The sequence below is a fragment of the Nelumbo nucifera genome, chromosome 3, assembly GCF_055504915.1.
Source record: "Nelumbo nucifera cultivar China Antique chromosome 3, China Antique-T2T, whole genome shotgun sequence".
NCBI lineage: Eukaryota > Viridiplantae > Streptophyta > Magnoliopsida > Proteales > Nelumbonaceae > Nelumbo > Nelumbo nucifera.
In genome coordinates this window covers 61,373,333-61,400,191 of record NC_142651.1, presented here as the reverse complement: position 1 = coordinate 61,400,191, position 26,859 = coordinate 61,373,333, and the positions used below count along the sequence as shown (strand labels likewise).

At 38.6% G+C, this 26,859-nt stretch overlaps 1 protein-coding gene across 7 annotated transcripts in view; it reads left to right on the top strand.

The window, feature by feature from the left end:
* The window catches only part of LOC104609404 (transcription initiation factor IIE subunit beta-like), a 29,381-nt gene extending 3,417 nt beyond the window's left edge, over nucleotides 1-25,964 (top strand). For 3 of the 7 annotated variants that reach the window (XM_010275700.3, XM_010275699.3, XM_010275703.3), the window contains 5 exons: nucleotides 1,247-1,341; nucleotides 1,648-1,947; nucleotides 3,583-3,714; nucleotides 4,116-4,232; nucleotides 25,300-25,964. In XM_010275700.3, the coding sequence (XP_010274002.1) occupies nucleotides 1,690-1,947; nucleotides 3,583-3,714; nucleotides 4,116-4,232; nucleotides 25,300-25,647 (855 nt within the window). In that variant the 5' untranslated portion in view covers nucleotides 1,247-1,341; nucleotides 1,648-1,689 and the 3' untranslated portion in view covers nucleotides 25,648-25,964. Of the gene's footprint in view, nucleotides 1-78; nucleotides 699-1,246; nucleotides 1,342-1,647; nucleotides 1,948-3,582; nucleotides 3,715-4,115; nucleotides 4,233-25,299 lie in introns of those variants that run through there. The other 4 variants (XM_010275702.3, XM_010275704.3, XM_088899871.1 and 1 more) reach the window with 2 other exon arrangements.
* The last annotated feature ends 895 nt before the right edge of the window (nucleotides 25,965-26,859 follow it).

Sequence of the window (26,859 nt, the reverse complement as noted above, 5' to 3'; positions counted from 1 at the left end):
TGCTATCATTTATTAATCTCTTGACCATTTTTTCAGTTATTTTGGATTGGTTTCTATCTTTGTTTGGTTGCAGGTAGACCCCCCTTTCAAATATACAAAGTTTCTTTGTTTCATTCTCTGTCAAGTGGTCAAAGAAGAGGGGTAAAGTATTATGGAGATGTACAAGAGTTGCTAATTGTTGGACAATTTAGGAAGAAAGGAACCAAAGGATTTTTTTCCTGAAAAGGAAAGAAGTAGAGATGCCATCATTGAAACCATACTGTTAGAGTGGTTTACTGGGTGAAGTCTTTGGATATATTTGAGGATATCTCTGCAGATGGTCTGTTTAGGAATTGGAAAGAAGTGGCTAATTCAGCCCCTCTCAAAACTGTGAGTTGTCTCCTTTGGTTTCCACCAGATGGTGGTTTCACTAAGTTGAATTTTGATGGAAGCAGTGAAAGTAACCCAAGTCCATCTGGTATTGGAGGAGTTTTCAGGGACATGCAAGGGAAAGTTATTGCTTTAATTTGAGGCTGTATTGGTGTAGGTGATTCACTTATAGCTGAGATCTTCGCAGTAATGGAGAGATAAAAAGAGCAAAGGAAATGAATATCAGAAAATTGATGTTGAATGTGACTCAAAGCTGGTTTGGAAATTTGCCGATGAAAAAAAAAGAAGTTTAAGTGGATGGCCCAGGACATGGAGATAAAACTGCAGTGGTAAAGAGAATTGCTAATTCTTTAAGGGATAGTTTATTTTGGAATTTGTTTTAATTTGAACTTCTATTTGGGGAGGGTTAAGAGAGTTTATCTCTCCCCTTGTTTTCTTGTATCTGTTTCATATTAATATTTAATAAAAGTTTAAGTTATTGATAAAAAAAAGGAAAAAAGAAAAACTAATGATGGCTCAGTTGGTAACTAGCAGAGACTTGAGATCAAATCCTGTTGCCACGGGGGTTGGGGGCTTGGGGGTTGAGCTGTATATTTCCCTGTGTATAGCAACCAGTTGTACAGGGGCTTTTTGCCTTTTGATATTAGTACAAAACATTACCTGTTTCAAAAAAAAAAAAAAATCTGATATAAAGGCCATTACCAAAAGTTGGTCCCAGCTATCTGGGGTCTTGGGAGTGGTAGAATATACAGATGTAACCTTTGCCATTTTTTTATTCACACAAAGTAACTGCTCTCCAACTTGAAGCTGTGTTCTTACACTTGTCACCTGATATTTTACCATTACACCAAGCACTGACACCCAGTTTTTTTGTCAGATTTGCATATAGCTGACTTCATATTAGTTGGGATAGAGCTTGGATGATGATGATGATGGTGTGCATATAATATCAAATGGCCCTTAGTTAATTCTGTGAGTATGTTGTACTAATATCATTTTTGGAATGATATTTGTATTTATCAAAAAAAAATGTTTATTCTTGGATATGGTCCTGTGGCATGTGAAAAATGAAGGGTTGATAGAAGGCTTACACTAATTATTGTTCGTTGCATGTTTGCCTGAATTAGTTTCTGAAAGTGTTGAGAGGGGTCAAAGGCAGGGGGTGGGGTGAGTCGGGGAGGGGGAGAGGAGAGATATTAGTTTTTGAAACATCAAGAGTAGAAGACAAGAGTACTATGGATTCTTCTGATATTTTTCTTTTCTCATTTTCTTGTTTAGGTTCTAGCCTTTGGGTATTAAGTAAATCATTCTTTAGCTCCAATGGCGCTTCAAGCAAGTCTTGCTAAGTTCAAGCAGCAGCAAGAGAAGTGCCAATCTACACTCACCAATGTAGCTCGAGCAGGAACACCAAAGCCCACCCAGAAAGTCACAATTGCAAGCACTCCTTCAGCTTCTGCAAGAGCTCCTGTTGCTCCAGTGAGATTCTCTAATGACACAGAAAGGCTTCAGCATATCTACAGCATAAGGAAGTCTCCTGTTGGTGCTCAGATCAAGCGTGTTATAGACCTACTTCTAGAGGTAAGGAGGAGTATTCAGGTCAGTTATTTATGAGCGTGCACCTGCTTTTAAATATTTAAAGACCATATACACGTGTATGCATGCATTTTTTATCCGTAGGAGTAACTAGGATGTAGGTGAAATGGGAAAAACCCTAAAATGTTTTATATTGTGTTAAGATTGGGAAATCAGATTTTGGATGGGGTAGGAGAGGAAGAATAGTAGGATTTCAGATCTAAAATATAGAAGAGAAAAAGGAAGAGAAAGATAGGGAGAAAAAAACGAGCATACACCTCATAATATTAAAACTTTGAATGTTTATTTTATTTATTCATTTATTTTTCATTCCATTGAAATTATGGGCCTTTTATAGATATGGACAATAGGGTTAGGCCAGCCCTTACAATAGATTCTGGAATAACCATGCCTTTTTTCCTCCTGCCATTTGCTGAAGCCCCCCACCTATAAAATGGCCATAGCTTTCTTGATTTACATCAGATACACAAGATCTTAGTCCTGTTAACTGGAAACCTATCTAATGACACCAAAACAATCAATGACAAACTTTGACCCCTAAAACGTAACTGTAAATAATAATCATTTAAAAAAATATTTAATAAAAGTGACAAGATTTCAACATTAGGTCTAAGAGAACCTTGTGGATCCCAAATAAGAGCCAATCAATACCTCATAAAACTTCTAAATAACATGAAATTTCTTATTTGATAGATAAACATTTACTTGACTTGTTAAAGTCCTTGTTATCTATCAAAAAAAAAAACATTTACTTGACTCGTTAAAATTCAAAAATCAACCCAAATTCAGAAGTAGACAATGTATAACCCCTGGAGCCCAGGATAAGTGATTTCTGATTTCTCTCAAACAAATGAGTGGACTTGGGATCTAAAGTAGCTGCCATGCTCATTTGACCTCATAGAGAGAATGGTTGGATTTGTAAGTTAATTGGGCACAGATATGAATATGTTTCCCATCATTTATCAGGTGGGGGGGAATAGGAGTCTCCATTTCCTGAAGTCCTGGACACAGGTACAGATAGCTTCTAATCGCTTATATCATGCATTTATTTTGACGATAAATGTAATTTTTCAACACTTATGCCTTGCCAAATTTAATTAAATTTCTAACATGTGCAGATTTTTCTTATAGTATAATTTTAGACATACTATATATTTTATAAGTGTTAATGCTATAAAGTAAATTTAGAAGTATCTATTGCAGTATATGGTACTGTATCATATCCAGCACTAGTATGCTATGCTGTAGAGGTATCCCAGTATCCTAGTTTTTTTCAGATTCTTATCTGAGTGATGTATTATTGTTGGGGTTATTTATTTGGGATGCTGCTGGGACTGGGTTTTCTACAGCTTTGTCTTGTGCTTTGCCGTAGCTAATGGATTCTGTGTAGCATCAAGTCTAGTTGTTTATTCCTTGTATTCTCTTCTTTCTTATGAAGTTTGGAAATCTTCTTCGAGGGCACCTTTCTGAGGATGCTTTCAAGTTCTTTCTATGAGCAGTCAGGTGTCTTTATCTTTGAACATTTTAGCCTTTTAGGGGAAAATTGTACTTTTAAAGAATCAATGCAGTTGTTGCAAGATCTCATGGAAAGTTTATGATTCATTCTATGGTTCTTTGCAGACACGACAGGCACTCACCCCAGAGCAGATAAATGAAGCATGTTTTGTTGATGTGAACGCTAATAAAGCTGTCTTTGACAGCTTGACAAATAACCCTAAAGTCAATTATGATGGAAGGTGTTTCTCTTACAAGGTCAGTCTTGCTTTCTTTCCCAGGGATCTAAGTGCTCATTTGGTATGACTTTCACATTGCTGCTTTTGTTTTGTAATGTGGGGCCCACCTGGGGAGTCTATGAAAATATGTTTGGTAAAAATCCAGAGAGCCCATTTCAATTATTTTTGAGCTACTTATGTGGCTTTCTGTTGAAGCTTCTTTTTGTGGCTTCTTCAAAACAGTTAACTAAAGCATAGGCCTTCACAAATGGGGCCTAAGAATACCAACATGTCATATGTAATATAAGGTTGGACTATGCTGAGGAACTTTTGAGGCAAGTTCTTTCTCAAAAAATATTTTAGATGGATAAATAGATGAACACTCATTGTCTGGAAATTTTCCAGTTAATTATGACAATTTGTTTTTGTATTCTTGTACAGTCAAAGCATGATGTGAAGGACAAGAACCAATTGCTTGTCTTAATACGGAAGTTACCAGAGGGCATTGCTGTAATCGATCTGAAGGATGCATACCCAACTGTAATGGAGGATTTACAGGTAGCTTTAAACCATATGTTGTTTATGCATTTTATCTTACATGATAAAAGTGCATGATCTCATTGTGTAAAAAAATATGAATGGTATGTATCTTATTATCATGTGTAGCTTGTTATTATGTGTATATCATTATTGTGATTTTGGATTTGCTGAATGTGATGGCTGTTCAGGTGGCTGTGGAACCAATGATAATATTCCACGCCAGTAATAAATTCATGGGCCCCACTGTGAAAGATGCAGGTCCCATATATTTATTACTGGTGTGGAGCATAATCATTGGTTCCACAGCCCGCTGAACAGCCATCGCATTCAGCTAATGCTTGCTCCATTATAGTTTGCTATTACCCTTATTAACTCTAATTATGCTGATAGCTCTGTGCCAAATGGAGAAACCACTACCTATCAGATGGACAGCTTCATAAAAATTTGTCATTTCGATAATTTTATCAGGCAATCTGCCTGATTCTGGGGGGTTGTCAAAATTATAGATTACACAAAATTGTTAAATAAGTAAATGCTGAGAATCATCTGGTTAGTGCTTTGGGATGAGAAGATAAGCCTATGGTTGGTAGGTAATCGGTTGGGGATACTTTAACCCCAACTTTTTTCATGTTACACTTACCCTAACCTGCCTTTCCCTGCAAAATGTAATAGGAGGACTAGTGCCAAACCCCTCTGGGATGGGATCAGCATTGCCAAAACCATTATGATCTGCCCCTCCTTGTGGAAGATAGGATAGAGAATAAGTACGACCATTAAAAGGAAAAAACTACAGATTATCAAAAAAAAAGGAAAAAACTACAGATAATATTTTAAGTTCATGTATGTTAATTAATTTAAAAAGGAAATATTATCTAGTAGAAGAACTAAAAAGCAAAGGAATTTTATGACTCTCAAGTGTATAGAGAGCACATGGAATGTCTATTTTGTACCTATCATAGTGATGCTGGGGGCCTTGACTTTTCCATAATTTATTTCTTCTGTTGGGGAAGATGAGATGAAGTTATCACACAACCTAAAAAGGGGCAGATTGAGTGGAAGATGGAAATGGGGATCTATTGGTTTGTTTTATATACTGAAACACTTTGATTTGTGAAATGATCAAAGTAATCTCCATTAGGGTCCATTGCCTGGTGTAATTGTAAAATCGGGCTAGCAAGCATAAAAATGTGAGTTCGAGTCTGAAAGTGGATGCTTTGTAACAAAAAAAGAAATGCCAGAGGCTAGGGCTGTATTATTTTCATTCTACCCCTCCCAGGACCCCTGATAGCTGGGGTCAACATTGGGTAATGGCCTTTATCAAACTAATCTCCATTACTTATTTCATACTTGATAGGATAGTACTTGTTAAAACCAAAAAACCAAGCCAGCCCTAATCCTACATAGGTCAGCCCTCTGAAAACCAAACCCATCCTTGTGCTCCAAACCTGCCCTAATTGGAGTTGGGAGTTGCAGATCTCCCATTTAACATTTTTTTTTTTGATGAATAATGAGTGGTTTTATTAAAAATTAGAATTATAAGAGATACACAAGAGAAGGTCCCAAAAAGAGGCGCAAGATGTAGCCTCAGATCAAAACAAAGAAATACAGCTTATAGATCAAAACATCTGATTCCTATGCAGCTCTTGTTTAGCTAGTGAGTCTGCTAACCCATTTGCAGATCTTCTTTCCCATTGGAAAGGGGCTGACATGTTTGTAGTTAGCCATCTGAATCTTCGTAAAATTATAGGACCAGGCTGCTGTTTCTGGCTCTTTTAACGACTGGATCACCAGCTTGGAATCACCTTCAATTAGGAGCTCTTCACAATTCAGTTCTTTGGCAAATTCAGCTCCTTGTAATACAGCCTGAATTTCTGCATTAACTGAATCCCCTACTCCTATAGGGCCAGATAATAGAGCGATAATTAACCCTCCTGCATTTCTAAACACCCCCAATATCGGAAGGTCCTGGATTGCCTAAGCTGCTACCATCAAAGTTGTGCTTAAGATACCCTCTGCAGAAAGTAGTTTTTTTTGAAGAGTAAAATGAAAAAAAAATTATAGATAGAAAAGAAAATGAGATAAACCCAACCAAGGGTGTTAAGATTTCACCCGAACCAAATACCGCAATAGGAGATTACAAGACACAAAAACTAACAAAAGAAAACAAGGGGCCCCACTTAATGCATAATGTCTAGTCTTCAGAATCAAACGCCTCGTCACATCTGTCATCATCCTCATCCCAAATTAAATCCTCTTTCCGTTGAAGATTCTTCTGCCCTCTCTCTTCCTTTTTCCCCCTTTTCAAATATTTCGAAAACTCTTCACCTCCCCAAAAATAAGCTCTAAGCTCTGCTTTTTCCCCCTCCTTAATTTTATCAGCATGTTGAGACAAAACTAAACTATTCTCATCTGCTTGGCTTCCTTCCTCCTTTTCATCCCTTGACTCCTTCCTGACCTCTAGATCTTCCCTTATCAAGGTTGATGTAACCTCTCCTACAACTTGAAGGTCCTCCTCCCTCCTTTCATCACCCTTCTTCTTCGATTCCAGAACTTTTAATTTCTTCCTCTTGTAAACTCTTTTATATTTATTGGAGGCTCCTGCCCCAATAAATCCATCTTTTAGCCTTGAAAAAACCTTTGACATGTGGACAAAGTGAGTCTTATTTGCCTCTTTGGCTTTTTTCACCCCTTTTGAAGATTCAAGGTCTCCTTCCTTGTGAACACATCTTCTCTGATCTAAATGAACTCCAATCCTGCCGACTACGATTTCTGCCTTTTGAAACCTCACGTTCTAAAGCCGAGCCAGAATTGTCATCCTTGTCCAGAGCCTCTTTCTCAATCTCACCCTCAACACAGTGTCTCTTGATGTCAATCCCTTCCTCTCCATCTCTGCCTATCACTTCTTCCTTCTCCTCCCCTTCCCCCCTGGCCCCTTCACCACTTCCCCAGAAACCACCTCCCTTCCCTCCGATTGAATTTCTGAGCAAACTAACCCTCTGTCCTTTTCCAAACTTCTTTGATGCGACGAGAAGGAAGAGAAGGAAGAAGAGGAAGGAAACTCGACTTTGAAATCACCAAAACACAGAACAATACCTGCTTGCTGACCATAACTCGACTTCTCAATCCTCCCTTCGCTGCAGTGATTCCCCGGATCAGGCCCTTAAGTTGTGCTTCCACTGGGATCTGTCTCCTCCTGGTTCTTATGCACAATCCATTTCTGCAGATCTTCAGACTGAAACACACGCCAAGCTCTTCGGCTCTGCTTAAATTTTCTCTCTTTCAAAATCCCCAGCCTGAGACGAGGAGTCTTTGAAGTTTCCCCAGCTTTCTTGACTGCACTGTCTTTCGAAACTCGAACCTTGTTCGAGTGCTCACCTTCTTTATCTCCCCTAGATGCCTCTTCGTCTTCTGACAGTCCTGATTCCACTCTCTCTTTCAACTCCCCTATCCTCCCTTTAATTTCTCCTTCCATGTGGACCCCCAAACTCTCCTCTCCCCTAACACCACTGTCTTTTAATAAAAATAAACTCATCGTCTCTGCCCCACTTAAGTTTAAAGTCTTCTCATCATTCAATATCGCATGGGCCCCACCACTTTTGATATTTTTTGGGACTTCCTTCTCATTATTCTTAATGCTGCCCAAGGACAAGTCCCTAGATGCACTAATATTAAATTTATTTCCAAAATTACTATCGTCTTCAACCTTGCCTCCTTTCCCTTCGAACTATCTGTTTGTCTTCCCACCACAAGCTCTGGAACACTGCCGGACCTTCTTGGCCTCCTCACTCCATATCTCCATGTTTTCAATCCACCTTGTTGGGGAAGACCCTTCTATGACCAATCTTAAATCGAAGATTTCTCCAGCAAACCGAAGAGACAGGGAAGTGGGAACAAGGTGGATCTCTTCAATTAACCTTGTGCCATTTCCTTCCCTAGAGGTCCATTAATTTAGTTGACCAGAGTGAAAGGTTATCTAATCTGTTTGAATGGGGTCTTCCTACACAAAACCATCTATTTCTGCCATATGGCAACTTGTTCCATCATATTAGTTGACATCGTCAATGTGTCTCACCTTGTATTGGTGACTTTTTATATGTTTTAAATGATTTTTGTTGCAGCTAAGAACTATAAGATGGATCTATCAATAATCTATTAAACTCATTAAAACAATAATTTGTCAAATCTTTTTCTCATTGTGGGGATAACAGGTTTAAGGATTAATTGGACCAAAACAGGCATTGTAGGGATCAATATGGAGGAAGGGGAACTTAACAGATTCACAGAGATTTTGGGGTGTGAGATTAGAAGTTGGCCAACTAGCTATTTGGGGTTACCTTTAGGTGGTAATCCTAGGTCAGAAGATTTTTGGAAGCCAGTCATTGAAAGATTTGCTAGGAAGCTAGCCCTTTGGAGGAGGAATTACATCTCTCTTGGTGGAAGGATAACACTGATCAGAGCCACATTGGCAAACCTCCCTGTTTACTTCCTCTCAACCTTTAGAGTACCCTGTAGAGTGGCAAAGAGGTTAGAAAAATACATAGATTTCCTTTGGGACCCAGGAGAGGAGAGGAAGAATCACTTGATTAATTGGGATCAAGTTAGAAAGCCCAAGGATAAAGGGGGTTTGGGAATAGGAAATATTTCACTTAGGAACTCAGCTTTGTTAGGAAAATGGTTGTGGAGGTTCCCTTTTGAGAGAGATAGGCTGTGGCACATGGTTTGGATGGGAATGGTTGGGATGTAAAAGTCGCCCCTCATGTATCCTCTTGTTCTCCTTGGAAAGCTATTTATGAAATTTACCCAACTTTCCTTAATTCCATTTGGTTTGATGTGGGCCTGAAGGAAAATGAATGTGCATCTTTAATTCACTTGCTGGATCTTCTAGGACAAGTTCTTTTGGACCTGCCCTTGGAAGATTCCAGAATTTGGAAAGGCTCTGCAGATGGCCTCTTCTCTTGTTCCTCTTTCTTTAATGTTCTTGCCTCACCTAGCAACCCAGCTGGGGACTTCCCTATAAAAGAAATTTGGAGTAAGCCTATCCCCCCAAAAATTCAAGCCTTCTGTTGGGAAATTTTCCTTAGCAAGGTTAATACGTGTGATATGCTGCAGAAAAGGTCTTTTGCTTGCCTTTGTAAGGAAAGTGGTGAGACCTTGACACATCTATTTTTATCTTGTTCTTTTGTGCATCATGTTTGGGATTCTTTTTGTCTTCTCTTTGGTTGTAGGTGGGTTTCCCTTCAAGATGTGGCATGTCTTTTTAACCAAGACTTTTTGAGGCAAGCAAAGAAAAGAGAGAAGGTTATGTGAAAAGCTAGAAAGGCAGCTATTTGTTGGGTGATATGGGAAGAAAGGAATAACAAAATATTCTTAGAAAAGAGTAGAACCACAGAGGAAGTGATTGACACAATCAAAGTTAAAGTAGCCCATTGGGTAAGCTCTTGGCATATCTTCCAAGAGTTCTCAGTCACAGACATTATAAGATCCTAGACAGAAGTAGCACAATCTTCAAGAGTAAAAGAGAGAGTAAGGACAGAATGGAAACCTCCAGATGGTGATAGAATTAAACTGAATTCTGATGGAAGCTCATTTGGAAATCCGGGATTGTCAGGTATCGGGGGAGTAATCAAAAATTCTGAAAGGAGGATATTAGCATTATTCTCTGGACCTATTGGCATGGGCAACTCTCTAAAAGCTGAGGTAATGGCATTGCTACAAGGATTGAAAATAGCCAAGCAACTAGGAATGAGGCAAATTGAGGTTGAAGGGGACTCCAAGGTGATCATCTCTTGGGCTAACAATAATAGAACTACTCCGTGGACCTTCAAACAAGTGATAAGGGAAGTGGAAAAGGTTGCAAGGGAGGTAGAGGCAAAACTCAAATGGGTTAGGAGTGCAAATGGGCTAGTTGATTATCTTGCTAAACAAGGGGCTTTGAGGCAACAATTGTTTTGGGTGGCATTGTAAAAGGGACAGAAATATGTAATCGTGTGGGACTCCTAGTTCCATACACAAAGTTGTAAAACTTCTCAAATCTAATTTCAAATAAAAGTTTCCATACACAAAGTTGTAAAACTTCTCAAATCTAATTTCAAATAAAAGTTTCCTTTGATGATCAAAAAAAAAAAATTTAGGAAAAATCCAATAATTAGACATAATTTATTTTATATATTCTAAATAATGAATCTATCAATGATGTATCAAAGTTGTTAATCTAACAACAATTTAATGTATGCTTTTTTCTGATTGAAAATGATAACTTCATTACTGTAAAATTAAGATACAACTGTCAACCCCTAAGCATAGTTTTCAAGGCGCCAAAGCGAGGCTATGCGACTGGGGGGCGCCTTGTTGCCTAGTCGCCTAGGCGCCCCCTAGGCGATGGATTTTTTTATGTTAAAAACATAGACCCTAGGGTAGTTCCTTAGGTACCATAACCATATTTCTTTAGTAATAATTATTCATGATTTTCATAAGAAAAGTATAATTTTCATATTAAAGTATAGAAAACCAACATATTCATGAGAAGAAAAGGAAGAAGGAAAATAAAATATAAAATTCAAAAAATAAAATTCAAAAAATAGTATAGTAGTAGTAGTAGTAGTAGTAGAAGAAGAAGAAGAAGAAGAAGAAGAAGAAGAAGAAGAAGAAGAAGAAGAAGAAGAAGAAGAAGAAGAAGAAGAGGAAAATGTGCTGATTAGATAAAATTTTAAGTTCTTCCTTATTGGTTCAGGTTTTTAAGTCGAGAGTTCAATACAGTATTTAGCAATGTTTGTGTTGATTAAACCCTAATAAATAAGAAAATATTAAAAAGAAATTAGTATATAAACACAATGATTATTTTAGTTTAATAATGTCTATTTTATAATTATAATCTCAAAAAAGAATGAATAAAAAAGTATTTTATAGTAGGAAGTAGAAAACTGCTTGGCGATTGGGCGAGGTGAGCCTTAAAGGGTGCCTTGTCGCCTAGGCGTCGCCTTGACAACTATGCCCCTAAGATAGGAGTTGGGCCCCAGTAATTTGAATTATAGAACTGCCCAGAACAAACTTTCCCTCACTATCCCTTGTTTGACTAAGGTATCAGCCAGACCATTAGCTGATCTTCTTTTTGACTTGAAGCTTGCATCAAGCTCCCTTTTATATTGAGAATTTCCTGTATGGGCTGTTGATACATCCATGATCCCAACTTGCCTGATTGCAACCAATCCATTAACAATTTAGAATATCCTTCTATCTCCATAGTTTACACCTCGAAGCAGAGCCATCACTTCTGTTCGCAATGAGTTTCCCACCCCTATTGGCCCAGAGAACATAGTAACAATTCCCGCATCTCCATCTTTGAATACTCCCCCTATACTTGAAGGCATTGGGTTACCTCTAGAGCTCCCATCAAAGTTCAACTTTATTCTTTGTTGTGTTGGAGGGGACCACATTTCCTACACAATAGGTTTTATAGATGTTGTAGCTGCCACCACTCCCCAATTCCTAAATATGTCCTCAGCCGAGAAATCTTTAAACAAATCAAGAGTTTTCAACCAATGGATAGTCATAATGGTTATTCTTTCTATAGTTGCCTCCTTGGATTTCTCCACTCCTTTAAAGATCATGTTATTTCTTTCTTCCCAGATTGATCAGAGTATAGCTACTCTTGTGGCTCTCCACATCACTCTACCACGCCTCTTTGGTTGCTTGAAAAAGCTTGAGTCAAAAAGGCTTATCACATCCGGGAGAGGTGTCCACCTGCAAACAAAGAGAGAAGAGAACCAGGGCCAAATAAAGTGCACAAGAGGACAAGATATTAATAGGTGTGTGATCATCTCACCAGCACCCAAGTAGAGGCTACAAACATGGGGTGAAAGGCAGAAATTTAGCCTTTTTCTTTGCAACACATCCAGAGTGTTGATTTTTTAAAGAACCACCTCCCGACAAAAAGCTCGAATTTTTGGGGGTACAGGGCTACACCATACCTCATTTGATGGAAAGTTTCTTGCAAGGTTATTTGATTGAATGAGGACATTAAACAAAGAGGAACAAGTGAAAACACTAGACGGGGAAGATTTCCAAATTCTACTATCCTCACAAGACTAGCTAGAAAGGTCGACCCTAAAAGGGAAACTAGTTCATCAACCATTGCCATTTTTGTCTTCCTTAGGCCTCTCCTTAATCCCAAGTCCCAAGAATTATCAATAAAAACTGAAGAGATCACTTTTCATTAATTTTCTGATAGTGAATAAATAGTAGGGAACCTATCCCTAAGGGGACTTCTCCAACCCAAACATCTTCCCAGGACAACACTTTGTTTCCTGTTCCAACGACCACCTCCATAACCATTTCCCCAATAATGCTATGTTTCTCATCCTGACATTTCCTGGTTCCTAGAGGAAGTCTCTCATAATCTTATCTAATTTGTTTGCCACTTTCACTAGTATCCTAAAGGTAGATGGGAAATACATAAGTAAGTTAGCCAATGTTGACTTAATTAGAGTTATCCTACCTCCCAGGGAAATGTAGTTCCTTTTCCAGTTTGCAAGTTTCTTTGTAAATCTCTCAATCACTGGATACCAGAAGCTCTCTGTATTTGGATTTCCCCCTAATGGTAGTCCCCGGGTATTGTAATGGCCATTGCCCCACCTCACACCCCAAGAGTCTCGCTAGCATATCCACCTCTTCACTCCCTAAATTTACCCTTGCCACATAACTCTTACCCCAATTTACTTTAAGGTTGGAAAGCCTCTCAAAATCATGCACTATCTTTTTAGGTTCATATGTTCTTCTTCTTTCCTCTCACAAAACAAAATAATATCATATGCAAATTGTAGATGTGTAACCACCACTTCTTCCAACTCTCCAGCCTCAATCATGTTATTAGCATCTACCCTTAAAATCATTCCCCTCAGGACATCAACTACTAAGGTAAAAAGAAAGGGGGATAAAGGATCTCCTTGTCTAAGAGCTCTTTTAGCAGAAATGAAATCTCTAGCTACTCCATTCACCAAAATCGAGAAATGGCATGAAGAAATGCATCCCTTTACCCATCTGCACCATCTCTCTCCAAAATCCCTACACTTGAGAATATCCATCAAAAAGCCCCAATCTACCATGTCATAAGTCTTATCTAGACCCAGTTTACAGACTAGCCCCTTTTGCTTCTCCCTTTTTTTAAAACTCAACACATTCATTAGCAATTAGAATTTGATCCATTATTTGCTCCCAAAAACAAAGGCCCTTGATTTGGAGAAATCATCGAAGGGAGGACATTCTTTATTCTTAGGGCCAATACCTTAGATATGATTTTATACATGCTTCCCACCAGACTTATTGGCCTGAAATCCTTCGGCTGAATTGTATATCTTTGGTATCAAAACAATGAAAGTTGCATATCTTTGCATATCTTTCAAGATTTCTCAGTCATAGACATCATAAGATCTTGGACAGAAGTAGCACAATCATCAAGAGTGAAAGAGGAAGTAAGGATGGAATGGAAACTTCCAGATGGTAACAAGGTTAAACTGAATTTTGATGGAAGCTCATTTGGAAATTCGAGACTGTTAGGTATTGGGGGAGTAATCAGAAATTCTGAAAGGAGAATATTAGCTTTGTTATCTGGACCGGTTGGCATGGGCAACTCTCTAAAAGCTGAGTTAATGGCATTGCTACAAGGACTGAAGATAGATAGCTAAGCAACTTGGAATGAGGCATATTAAGGTTGAAGGGGACTCCAAGGTGATTATTTCTTGGGCTAAAAACAATAGAAGTATTCCGTGGACCTTCAAACAAGTGATAAGGGAAGTGGAAAAGGTAGCAAGGGAGGTAGAGGCTGAATTCAAATGGATTAGGAGTGCAAATGGATTAGCTGATTATCTTGCTAAACAAGGGGCTTTAAGGCAACAATTGTTTTGGGCGGCAATGTAAAGTGGGACAGAGATTTGTAATAGTATGGGAGATTTAATCCCATACACAAAGCTGTAAAACCTTATTTTAACCTAATTTCAAAAAAAAATACTCCTTTGCTGATAAAAAAAATAATGAAAGTTGCATTTTCCCCTAAGTTAAATTTGCCTCTCTCAAAGAATTCATCAAAAACTTCCATCAAATCAATCCCAATCATCTCTCCCAACAGTCTTGATAGAATGCCATTGTAAAACCATCCGGCCTTGGGGCTTTAAATCTTTCCATTGAGTAGACTGCATTTCTCACTTCCTGTACTTCAAACTTCTTTTCCAAGGTGTCCAATAACTCTCTATTTCTAGCTCTCCATTCCAAGACCTCTGAACCTTCTCTTGAGCTCCTCGGGGGGCACTCATAGATTGTCTTGAAGTGGTTCACAAAGGCTTGAGCAATGCCCTCATCTCTAGTCAAACTTGTCCATTCCACTCCAGTTTCAACACTGAGCTTTTCCTCTTTCTACCATATGCCAACATATAGAAAAAACTAGTGTTTCCATCCCCTTCTTTAAGTCATTGACATCTAGATTTGTCTCCAACTAATCTCCTCTTTCCTTAGAATCTCTTCTAAATCCTTTTTCAACCTCCACCTTTCCTCCTTATTGTCCGAACTCAAACTTCTCTCAGCTTCCAAACCATCTAACTCCTCTAATCTACTCAAAATTTCCTGCTTCCTTTTCTCAATCCTTCCAAAAGTGTCTTTATTCCAAACCTTGATTCTTGCTTTTAGCAACTGTAGTTTCTTGTAAATGTATAGCCCTTCCATCTGATCTCTACTTGATCCTCTTCCCACCATTCCTTCACCATTGGTAAAAATTCAGGGTGTAGCAGCCACATATTCTCAAATCTAAAGGGACAAGGGCCACCCCACACCCTCTCTTGGGCCAAGCTGATTGGGCAATGGTCTGAGACAGGTCTTGGCAAAGCCATGGCTACTAATCCTCGCCATTCCATTTCCCAGTCTGTTGTGAAGAGGAATCTAACTTGCTACAAGTAGGTACCTCTTGAAAATTTAACCAAGTAAAAACTTGCCTTTTGAATTGGTGTTCCGTAACTCAAAGGTTTCTACAAAGAGGTTAAACTTCCTCATGCTCGAAGTAATTTGGTGGTTCGGGTTGTTTGTTTCACCTAAGAATCTTATTACACTAGTCTCCCCCTGAACACAATGGACCATCCCATAAACCTCTCAGTGCTGCTAACTCCTCCCACAAACCCTCCCTTCCCTATAAGAGGTAGGACCATACACATTGGTTAACACCTACTCCCAACCATCCATCTTCCTCTTGATCTTTATGGATACTGAATATTTCCCAATTAACTCCTCATTACACTCCAATTCTGCATTTTCCCACAAAGTTATAATTCCCCCAGAGGCTCCCCATGATTGTGCAAATGCCCAACTTATGTCTCTAGCTGACCAAATACTTCTCACCCATTTTTTATCCAACTTAGTCAGCTTAGATAATCATAACAATATCTGGTTTTTCTCTCCTCAACAGGTTCCTAATTACTCCTCTTTTTCTTGAACTTCCTAACCCTCTTACATTTTAGCTTATCAACTTCATGGACACCGAAATAAAGCACACCCAAATCAGCCAGCTCCAACTCACCATTTTTTCCTACCCTTCCTTTATCATAATCCACCTCACATTTTAGCTTGTCCATCTCACTTAGCTTTTTCTTTCTCTTCTTTAACACTCCCTCTCCCCTCTTCCTAGGCTCCTCTAATTTCTCCTTCCCCTTTTTCTTCTTATCTGAACCATTTTCCTTTTTTTCCCCTTTCTATTTTTTTTTTCTGACCTAGCTTTTATCCCTCCATCACCTCTGACTTTCTTCTCCAACCTAGGACTTGGAGTGTTGCCCTCCTCAACCCTTTTTTTCTCTTCCTCCATCTCTTCCTCTACCTGAATTCTAAATAGTTCCATAATCAACTCCCATATTCTATCCCCAACCCCCTGTTTTCATTCTCCAGCAGTAGATCACCAATCACCTCTGTTGCTTGAACCTGATCACTCTGGTTGGCAGACGACAAGGATGGGATAGTCTCTCCTGTAGGCACAACACACACAGGAAACACAGGACTATAGGGAGTATTAGTAGTAACGAAAGCTGGGGATAGGGAAGAAAAATGTAAACACGGAGGGTTTACCAGAGGATTTGACGAAGCCTGACGTCCAACCATTGGGCTTAAACTGGAGGTGTTACCTTCACAACCAACCTCTAGACAATTATCTTTGGGAAGGGGCAGTTTGTAGTTCTGCCGGATCGTTGTGGGTTGACTTCACAATCCCTACTAGCACCCTGTACTTGGACTCGCTTTGAGCACAGTTCTCTGTTCTTTGTTTTAGATTTCATTTCCCCCGAAGTGGATCCTGATCTTCCTTCGTCTTTCTCAGACTAGACTGATAGCCTCGGTTGTGTGGTAGAGAGTTCTTCATCGAATAGAATTCTCAAACCTTCTTTAGCTTCTTCTCCAAGTCATGACCGACACTTTCTTTGAACACTGCCGTAACTAGAAACTTCAGAGCTCCCCTCTCCTTCCAAATTCTTTTCCTCCAAACTTACCCAACCTGAATCCAGCATGTCATCCCTATTTTTCTTGTGATTGTACCTTGGATTGGGCTTCTTTGGACTGGTAGAATAGGAAACCAGTCTCGGCATCCAAGCAAGCCTCAAACCAAAACCCATCGTTGAGTTTGCCACTGTATCCTTAGATTGGGACGATGATACACCTATAAAATGGTCCTCTAAAGCTTGACTTCTTTCCCTAGTCATGTTGTGATCACTTAAGTGATCATGACTTCTTGTTCATCTCCAAGTGTGAAGCTAATGGGCCAGGCCTTTCAGTCCCTATAATACCCCCACAAACTTCCTGACTCACGTGCTCACATACAACACCTCGTGACTGGGCCAAGCCATTCAAAGGCCCACCAAGTTTTTCCTCTCCCTTCCTCACATTTGTCCCCATCCCAAGCCAATTGTTCGAATTTGAATCTGCCACGTCTTTCTCTTTTGACCACTTTAGTGCCTGAGCAAAAGTCTCAAGGAAAGTCGTTGGTCCTTTTCCTTGTTGCTTCGACTTTCCAAACTCAGAAGTAACTTGGAGTTCACCTTTCCAATTCTCAACCTTTTTAGCTTCCTTATTCATGAAACTTTTCCAGCTTCCTCTTTTCTCCTCTTTCTTCAAGGTTGCCATGATACCAGTTCTTGGCCACATCATCTTCATCTTCCTCAACCCTTCCTTCCACCACAGTGCTCCCACAGACGTTGCAATCCAAGTTTTGAACATTAGACCTTTTGAGAACATCTCTATGTTGTAATGAATTTTTAGTAGATTGGAAGTGCAAACATTGTTTGATGTAATGGAATCGATGATTAGATATTGAAATGTCCAATTTGTTTTTTTTTTCATCAAATAAGATACTTTTTTTGATAAATGAGAAAAGTTTTATTATAAAATGGAGAATAACAGATACAGATCATCCCATGGAGAGGCACAAGCTGCGACCTCTCCAAGCAATCAAAACCAAAAACAAACTACAAAGGTACCAAATACAACTGTTCTTGCCCCTTGCTTGGCTAGACTATTTGGCATAGTATTAGTTGATGTCCCCACCCATTTTAAATTTCAGCATAAAACTTTTGGAAAATGGAAAACAATTCACTCATTTCTTTCATTAGGTAAAGCCACGTCATCCTTGAATAATCATCAACAAAAATAACAAAGTATTTGTAACCATTGTTTGACACTATTTTATTTGGACTCCAAATATCTGAATGAACTAAAGAAAAATGACTCGACATACAATTATCAACCCTAGGACTAAAGGGAACATGATGATGTTTCCCCAACTAACACGACTCAAAATCCAAAACAGAAAGACGGCTCAACGATGGAATAAGTGACTTCAGTGCTTTAAGCGATGGGTGACCAAGTCTACAGTGCCATTAGAGAGGAGAGAGAGATGTCTGAAGAGTTGTTGACGAACCACCACCACCATCAAGATAATACAGTCCACCAACTTCATGCTCTCTACCAATCTTCATCCATGCCTTGAGATCCTGAAAAACACAAGAAGAGGGGTAAAAGGTCATAGAGCAATTAAAAGACTTGGTTAACTTACTAACAGACATAAGATTAAAAGGGAATTTTGGGACATACAAAACTGAGGACAGGGATAAAGGGTCTATGTCAACATTACCAACACCACAAATGAAGGATGTAGAACCATTACCAAGGGTAACCGAATGTGATGTGGAGCATCTTGAAATGGAGGAAAACACACCTGGAGTCCTAGTCATATGATTGGAAACTCCAGGGTCGATAATCCAGGAGGTGGGTTTCAATGCTAGACAAGCTATAGTGCCATACCTGAATGTGTGAGAGTAGCTGTATTCTGTTGAAAGGTGGCTTGGATAAACTACTCATACTCATCACGTGGGACACTCATCATCTCCTTCCCGGAGACATCCATAGATGTAGAGGGCATCTGATCAACTTGTTGGATATCCTGTCTTGAACTACCATTACTGGCCACTACATGATTTGCCCAAGTTGAAGGTGGGTCATTCTCATAACAAAAGTTAATGGTGTGCCCTTCGATACCACAATGTGTACACCTTCTCGGACCATTACTACATCCTCTACCACGAGCTCCCCCTGAATCTCGAACTCCAACACGTCCACCATCACGACTATACATGGGTCCACCACCACCACTACGACCATACATAGATCCACTGCTATCACTACGACCAGGCTGGACTCCTCGAGCTCCACCTACACCACGACTTCACCCTCTTGTCATTGCAAAGGCAGGCCTATTAGAGATATTAGAATTCTCTGTGGGCCCAATAGAAATCCTCCGAAGACGGCATACACCTCTTCTAGAGATAGAAGAGCTAACCCTCCTAGTATTTGTGCTCTCACTGGTTCATATTCAGATTTCAGCCCTACTAAAAACTGGTCACATCTAGTTGTTTTCTCTATTGTTGCTGAATCTTAAAATCGGAAGTGAGGGGATGGTACACATTCAACTCATTACGAAGATTCCTCATGCTAACATAGTACTCCTCAAGACTCTAATTATCCTATTGCAGATTAAAGTAGTCTTGATAAAGCTGATACACTCTAGTAGTATTGTCTTGTCCCGAGTACAATTTCTTGGCATGGTCCCAAATCTCCTTGGCTGTATCTAGGAACATAGTACTCCTCAAGACTAATTACCCTATTGCAGATTAAAGTATTCCTGATAAAGCTGATGCACTCTAGTAGTATTGTCTTGTCCTGAGTACAATTTCTTGGCATGGTCCCAAATCTCCTTGGTTGTATCTAGGAACATAAAATTCACACTGATCTTGGGTTCCATACTATTCCATAATCAGGTCATAACCGGTGCATATTCTTGTTCCCAATCACTATACTCCAGAGAGTCAGCGGGAGGTTTTTCTTATTTTACATGCTTCACTTTATTCTTAGCTCTAAGAAAGACCTCTACAGATTTTGCTAGAAGTCATCTAAACATTCAGGTAGTCGGTGGGGAACATAACACTAGAATTGTGTTCACTACTTTCTCGCATATCTGAATTCCCCCTTTTTTCGTATATCAAACTTCTAAATCACTTTTCACCACACTGAACACTAGTGAAACCACCCACAGTCACAATTTTCAGCAATACCCATCGCTGATTTCTTCACTTTCAGCACCACAAAACTACCACACAACTACCTGAATACACACCATAGCACTGTCACTGTGAAAGGGAGGAAAACACACCCGAAAAAGCCCCCTTCGTGCCATCAATTAGAGGGCTTCCTACAAACCACCACAAACACCCACTAAACCACTGACAGGAGGCATGAAAACCTCCAAAGGGAAATGGTGATCACTCCTTTTCAGCCCTTTTCCCTATCTCCAATGATGATGAAGAAAACTGTAAAACCCTAGGCTGAATGGCAATAGGACAGAATTCTGGGCAGATCTGATTTTGTCAACCTGGCTCTGATACCATGATAAGTTCAGACCTGCACTAGAATTCTGTTAGAATTAGAGGAAGGTTAGAGGGGATAGAAGAGAGAAAAAGAGGAGAAGAAAAGAAAGGAGAAGGAGAAAACTGGCTTGAACAAGAGAGAAAAGTCACCATCTCTAGTTGGCCAGGTTATATTTATATGTTTCTATTAAATTAAAACAAAAGAAAAACATGTCCTTACTTGAAGTATAGGGCACATCACTTAACATAAACATTACACATAAACTTGAACATAAATAGAAGGACTAAACTACCCCTATACAGTCGGCAATAACACATAATAAGGATGTTGGGAAGGAAAACTGAAGTGTGGAAACAGAAGAACTAGGAATGAATAAGAAATTTATGCAGGGTGTCCGTAAGAAATAGCTGAGGATCATCAGAGGCAGGATAGGTTTGCACGAGATAGGGGCAAACCATAGGTATTTAGAAGTAATATATGGATTGAAAAGGAGACGGGAAATCTTCCTAAACAAAACCATACTGGGGGGGAAGGTGATTTTCACACCACCAAACAAGGAAAGCTAACCGTTGGTTTCTCTTTAGTCACTATGGCCCCCCTTAGACAGAGCCCATGTAACCTTGTCAATTCGAGTTTAGTTACTAATGTTTGCTTTGTGTCTGAAGCTTTTGTTCAAAATTCTCATCCAAGATTCAGCATGGGAAGCCAATGGCAGAGATAATGATGATGCGAGAAACAATGGGGAAGTGATGGGGAGAAGGGAAGGAATTGTCTTAGAGGAAGAAATGGGTTAGGGAAAAAAAAATTGGGAACTTATAGAGATGTTACTGGAAGGTTAAAAAAGAAGGAATTGTAGAAGGAAGCAATGGGTAAGCCAAGTGAAGAAGAAACTAAGGTAAATAAGGGAGGGGAGGAGAGTGGAGAGGATAGAGTGAATAGAGAGGAAGAGAGGGAGGAACTAGTAGAGGTGGCAGATTTTGTTAGACAGCTAGGATGTAAATTGAAGGATCTAAATGACTTGAAAGTCTTATTGAAGAAGAAGGAAAAAAGAACAAAAGTGGGGAAAAGGAAATTGAGTGAAGTTGGATGTGAAGGGGGACAAAATGTTCAGTGAGAGAAGGGAAAAGTGGAAAGGGAACAAGTAGGTTCTGGGGAGTGCGATGAAAAGATCAATAATTAAGGAGGTGCTTAGGAAAGAAAACTTGGATGTGGTTTTAGATCTAGAATCCAAGCTGGTAGATTAAATGGGAGTTGCACCATCGTGGGGATTCTTAGGTGGTTTAGTGATATTGTGGAGAAGTGAAGTGCTAGTAGGTATTGAAGAACTTATGGGTAAGTTCTCAGTGTCTATTAAATTTAGACAAGTAGAGGATGGATTTGAATGGGTATTGACAAATCTTTATGGCTTTAATGATTATAGGGAGAGAAATGAAATGTGAAGAATTGGGTGATATTAGAGGACTGTGGGAAGGACTTGATGCATAGGGGGGATTTTAAGGTAATCAAATTCATAGATGAAACTAACAACTTGAGGCAGTGGGTGATGACAAGTATGAGGAAGTTTAATCATTTTGTGAGTACTTATGAGCTTAAGGAGGTGCAATTACTTAACAGTAATTTTACCTGGTCTAGTCTCCAAATGAATTCAATCTGTTCTAAATTGGATAGTTTCTATTCTCACTAGATTGGAGAGGGTTGGTGTCTAGAGCTTTGCCCAGGGTAACTTTTGACCATTGGTCAATTTTGATTTCAAAGGAGGGGAGTTGAGAAGTGCTGGACCATCTTTGTTTATATTTGAAAATATGTGGTTGTGCCATTTAGGATTTATCAAAAGAGTTAAGTATTGGTGGGAGGAAAGTGAACCTAGAGTCAAGTGGAAAGGAATGAGTTTTTCATAAGAAGCTTCAGTATTTGAAAACCAAATTTAAAGAATGGAACACTTCGGAGTTTGGGAGATTAGAAGAAAGGAAGCAAGCTGTGATTGATGAAATTTATGAATTAGACGTGAAAGAAGGGGGTTCTTTTAAGGAAAGTGATAAGGAACAAAGACAGACTTTGAGGAATCAATTGGAGGACGTTTTATACGAAGAGGAAATAAGTTGGAGACAAGAAATCAAGGCATAAGTGGATAAAAGATGAAGATTGGAATACAAAATTCTTTCATGTTGTGGCGAACAAGAGAAGAAGGAAAATTTTCATAGCTAAGTTAGTGGTAGAGGGTTCAACCATTATGCAACAAGATGAGATAGTTGGAGCTTTTGTGGATCATTTCAAATCTATTTTTAGAAGCCCCTAAATGGCAAAGTGTGGGTAAAAAGGATTGGAGTGGCCAAGGTTAGAGATTGAGGTCAATGATTGGTTAGAAAGAAGATTTGATTTGGAGGAAATAAAGGAAGTAGTATTTTTTATGGATAAAGCAAAAGCCTTAGGGCCAGATGGGTTCACAATGGTATTTTATCAAGAGTGCTAGAATATTTTGAAAGAAGACCTTCAATTAGTGTTTGATGAATTTTACAAGAGAGGAGTAATTAATCTGGGGTTAAACTCCAATTATCCTGGTGAGTAGCTTGTATAAGATTATAGCAAAGGTGATGTCTCTTAGGATTAGTCTAGCCCTTCCTACCATCATTGCACTTAATCATGGGGCTTTTGTGAAAGGGAGACAAATAGCTGATCAAATTTTAATAGTAAACGTAAGTGTGGAGGACTTGAAGAGAGCTGGGAAGAAAGGAGTGGTTTGCAAGCTTGACCTTGGACAGATGGTGTAAATGGGTGTTGGGATGCCTTAGGACTTGCCATTACTTTATCCTGATGAATGGAACAGTGGTGGACTTTTTCCTTACTTTGTGGGGTATCTGACAAGGGGAACCCCTCTCTCCCTTCCCTTTTACCTTAGCAGTAGATGTTCTTGGGAGATTAATCTCTAGAGAATATTCAAGAAATTTAATAAGGGGTTGGAGAGTTGGAAGGGAGGGGGTACTTCTTACTCATTTACAATTTGCAGATGGTATGATGCTTTTTCGTGAAGAGGATGATTTGAGGTGGGCTAGGAACTTGAAACTACTTGTACAACTTTTTGAGCAAATGCAAAATTTAAAAGTGAAGTTTGATATAAGCTGTATGGTGGGGATTAACATAGAGGAGGGGGAGGTATCTGAGTGTGCAAATATTTTGGGGTGTGAGGTGTCCAATTGGCCATTGAAATACTTACAATTTTCTCCTCCTAATTGTTTCTTTCTTTATTCTGGTGTAGGTGGACTCCCTCACCAAATGTGCAAAGTTTCTTTGCCTCTACAATGTTCAGTTGGCCAATGAAAAGGGGAAGGATAGTATGGAGATGTGTATGGGCTGCCATACTATTTGGTAAGAAAGGAACTCAAGAGTGTTTTTCAAACAAGGAGAGTAATAAAGAAACTAGCATAGAGGTGGTCTACACTCACTGGAAGGAAGTTGCTAATTCAGTCCCATTTAAGGAGGCCTCAACTCCACTATGCTCCCCGCCCCCCAAATAGTGGTTTTATTAAGTAAGTTGAACTTCGATGGAAGTAGTGTTGGAAATCCCAAGTCCTCAGGCATTGGAGGTGTGTTTAGGGATAAGTGAAAATAATTGCTTTTTTCCTAGGACCAATTGGAGTAGGTGACTGGGGAGTTATTGGCGGCGGTAATGGAAGGAATACAAAGAGCAAGGAATATGAACATTAGTAAGCTGATCATTTCCAACCCAACCCGTTGAACCCACCCCGCCCATTGTGTTAGATTTTTTGTTTTTGTTTTTGTGTTTTCTGTAACTTATATATTTTTTGTGCAATTTCTATTATTCCTATTTTTCTTTTTTCTATAATTTTTGTTTTATTTTCCTGTAATTTCATTTTTTTTTTGCATTTCCTGTAATTTTCTATAATTTGAATTTAAAAAGCTAATGGGTTGGGTTGAACTCAACCCATTTACTTTGTTCTAAATGGGTCATTAAAGGGTTGGCGGGTTAGACTGGTTGGGTTGAAGCTCAACCCAAACCCAACCCACCCAAACCTGCTCAACTGCCACCCTATTTGGGTCAAAAGAAGTGCTTATTGTCTTACTGATGTTTAACAAGGGGTGAATAGTGTCTCGTTGTTTTGGTCTCAGATGTAATTGATTTGATTTTAGTTTGTTTTATGTTTGAAACTCTATGGGAGGGCTAAGAAGGCTTCTCTCTCTCTCTCTCTCTCCCTGTACTTATACTTGGCTTGCTTTGAATCATTAATAAAGCTTAGGCTGTGTTTGGTTGCAGTGCAATTTTATTTGCACTAGTACAAATGCATGGGAGTGCAAATGTAAAAAATGCAAATTCTTGTTTAATTTTGTTTTGGATTTTACTTTATTCTGCTTCATGTTTTAATTTACCTTATTTGTAATGTGATCAAACAAAATAAGCTAAAATTTGAAACAAAAATAGGTCAAAATTTATACTCAAATCATTTGCACTGCCATGGTTTTGCATCAGTGCAAATTTATTTGCATTGCAACCAAACACAGCATTACCCATTATTGATAAAAAAACATTATTTTATGTATTATTAGTATTGTATGGTATCTAACATGTTGTATTTCATCTCTTCATAAAAACTATTAAAGTGTACATTTCTTATATGTTTATGCCTTATAGTTAGTTATTTCAACCTTAGATTTAGTGTTATTGACGTATTTGTGTGATTTGTAGGGGTGAACATTTGGTTTATTTGGTTAAAAATGAAACCGATTAAACCAAAATTTTGAATCCAAAATTGTAAAGAGAAAACTGAACCAAAACCAAAAATTTTGGTTTTAATCAAATAATGCTTACTCCTAGGGATTTGTAAGAATTTCTCCAATGTATCCATGCGTTATATTGCAACACATATCTGTATATAAGCTACCTATATCATATGTGATACCAATATATTTTACCTTGGTAGGTGTTTCTTTTCCTTTTATTGCTAGTTTTCGATTTAGCATATAAAAGAGATTACGCTTGTTTTTTTATCAGTAAAAGGATTACTTTTCTTAAGAGCTCACTAGATAGCCTGACTAACCAACCTGTTCCCACCATCTACAGGACCAAAAATACAGTGGTAATTTTAGAAAGTCAAGATAGACGGTACTTACAACAAATATATACTTCTTTGTGCAGGCTTTGAAGGCTGCAGGCCAGATTTGGCTGCTGTCGAATTTTGATTCACAAGAAGACATAGCCTACCCAAATGATCCTAGGGTTCCGATCAAGGTGGATGATGACCTAAAGCAGCTATTCAGGGAAATGAAGCTGCCAGTAGATATGGTTGACATAGAAAAGGACCTCCAAAAGAATGGGATGAAGCCTGCAACCAACACTGCCAAGAGGCGGGCTATGGCCCAAGTGCATGGCATTGCACCCAAGTCAAAGCCCAAGAAGAAGCATCGCGAGATTAGCAAGAGGACCAAACTAACAAACGCCCACCTTCCCGAGCTCTTCAAGAACTTGAATGTCCCTGATGCTTGAAGTATATTTAGTTAAATTAACGGGGCTTTTCATTTGTTCTACAAGGGAAAAGAATACGCATACTTGTGAAAATGATCCAGTTCCATGGTCTAACACAACGCTGTAGCATGTTGGTCTCCTTTGGAGGGAACTACGTACGCATACTTAAGCGTTAAGGGAGTGCAGGGGTAAAATAGTTTAGGTTGTAGACTTGTATCACTAGTAGAGAAGTTGGTTGCTTCCAAAGGAGCTTGCCATTGAATTATGTACTTGCTGATAGCAGGATTCATATAGGGATTTACTTTTGTTAATTATGATATCATTCCAAGTTTTCAACCGATTAGCTTTTAATATTGTACCATTATCACTTTCAAAGGGGAGATGCCAATCTCTCTCTCTTCTCTCTCTCTCTGTCTATGGTTCTGTTATGGTTGGTTGCGTTTAGGGTTCATATGGGGTTGGGTTGAAGTGGGTTTTTTCTTATGCTGTCACATGTTCCTACCTGGTTGGTTAAACCTAATTGCAATAAATGACAGAGTGGGAAGAGAGAGAGAGAGAGAGAGAGAGAGGGAGGAGGAAAGGAAGGTTTAATGTATTAGAAGCATGAAGAGTATTGGAAAGGCAATTTTAGGAGATTTATCATAGACACATTTTGGACACGTATGGGTATGGTAGAAAGATTGATATGCATGGAATGCTTAGGAAAAGTCGAACAAACTTAAAAATATATCAGTAACATCAAGGATAATTTTTTGATGACTAAAAATAAGTCTTATAAATCACTGATAAAAAATAAGTCTTTAAATATAAAAAATACATATTTTAATAGTTTTACTTGGTCAGAAATACTTTAATGGTTTATGTGAAGTATAAATTGGGATATACTTTTTTTTGCTTCATAAATTGGGATACACTTAATTAACATTGAAAATGATGGAAAGATTGAATACATGTATTTAAAGGTTCAAAACATTGTATCGACTATTGCACTTTGAAGCTTGGATGTGAATATGTATTGGACACTTTGGATATACATGAATATGGTGAAAAATATATGGATAGAATTAGATATTATTAGGGAATTTCTCATAAATCCTATAAATACATAATAAATGCAGAGTTTAATAGTTTATATAAAGAGATACATTAACAAATAACAATGCATCAAATAATGTTTAAGCTTTCAATCTACTAAAATAAAATTATTTTATACCATGAGTATCATTTAAAACA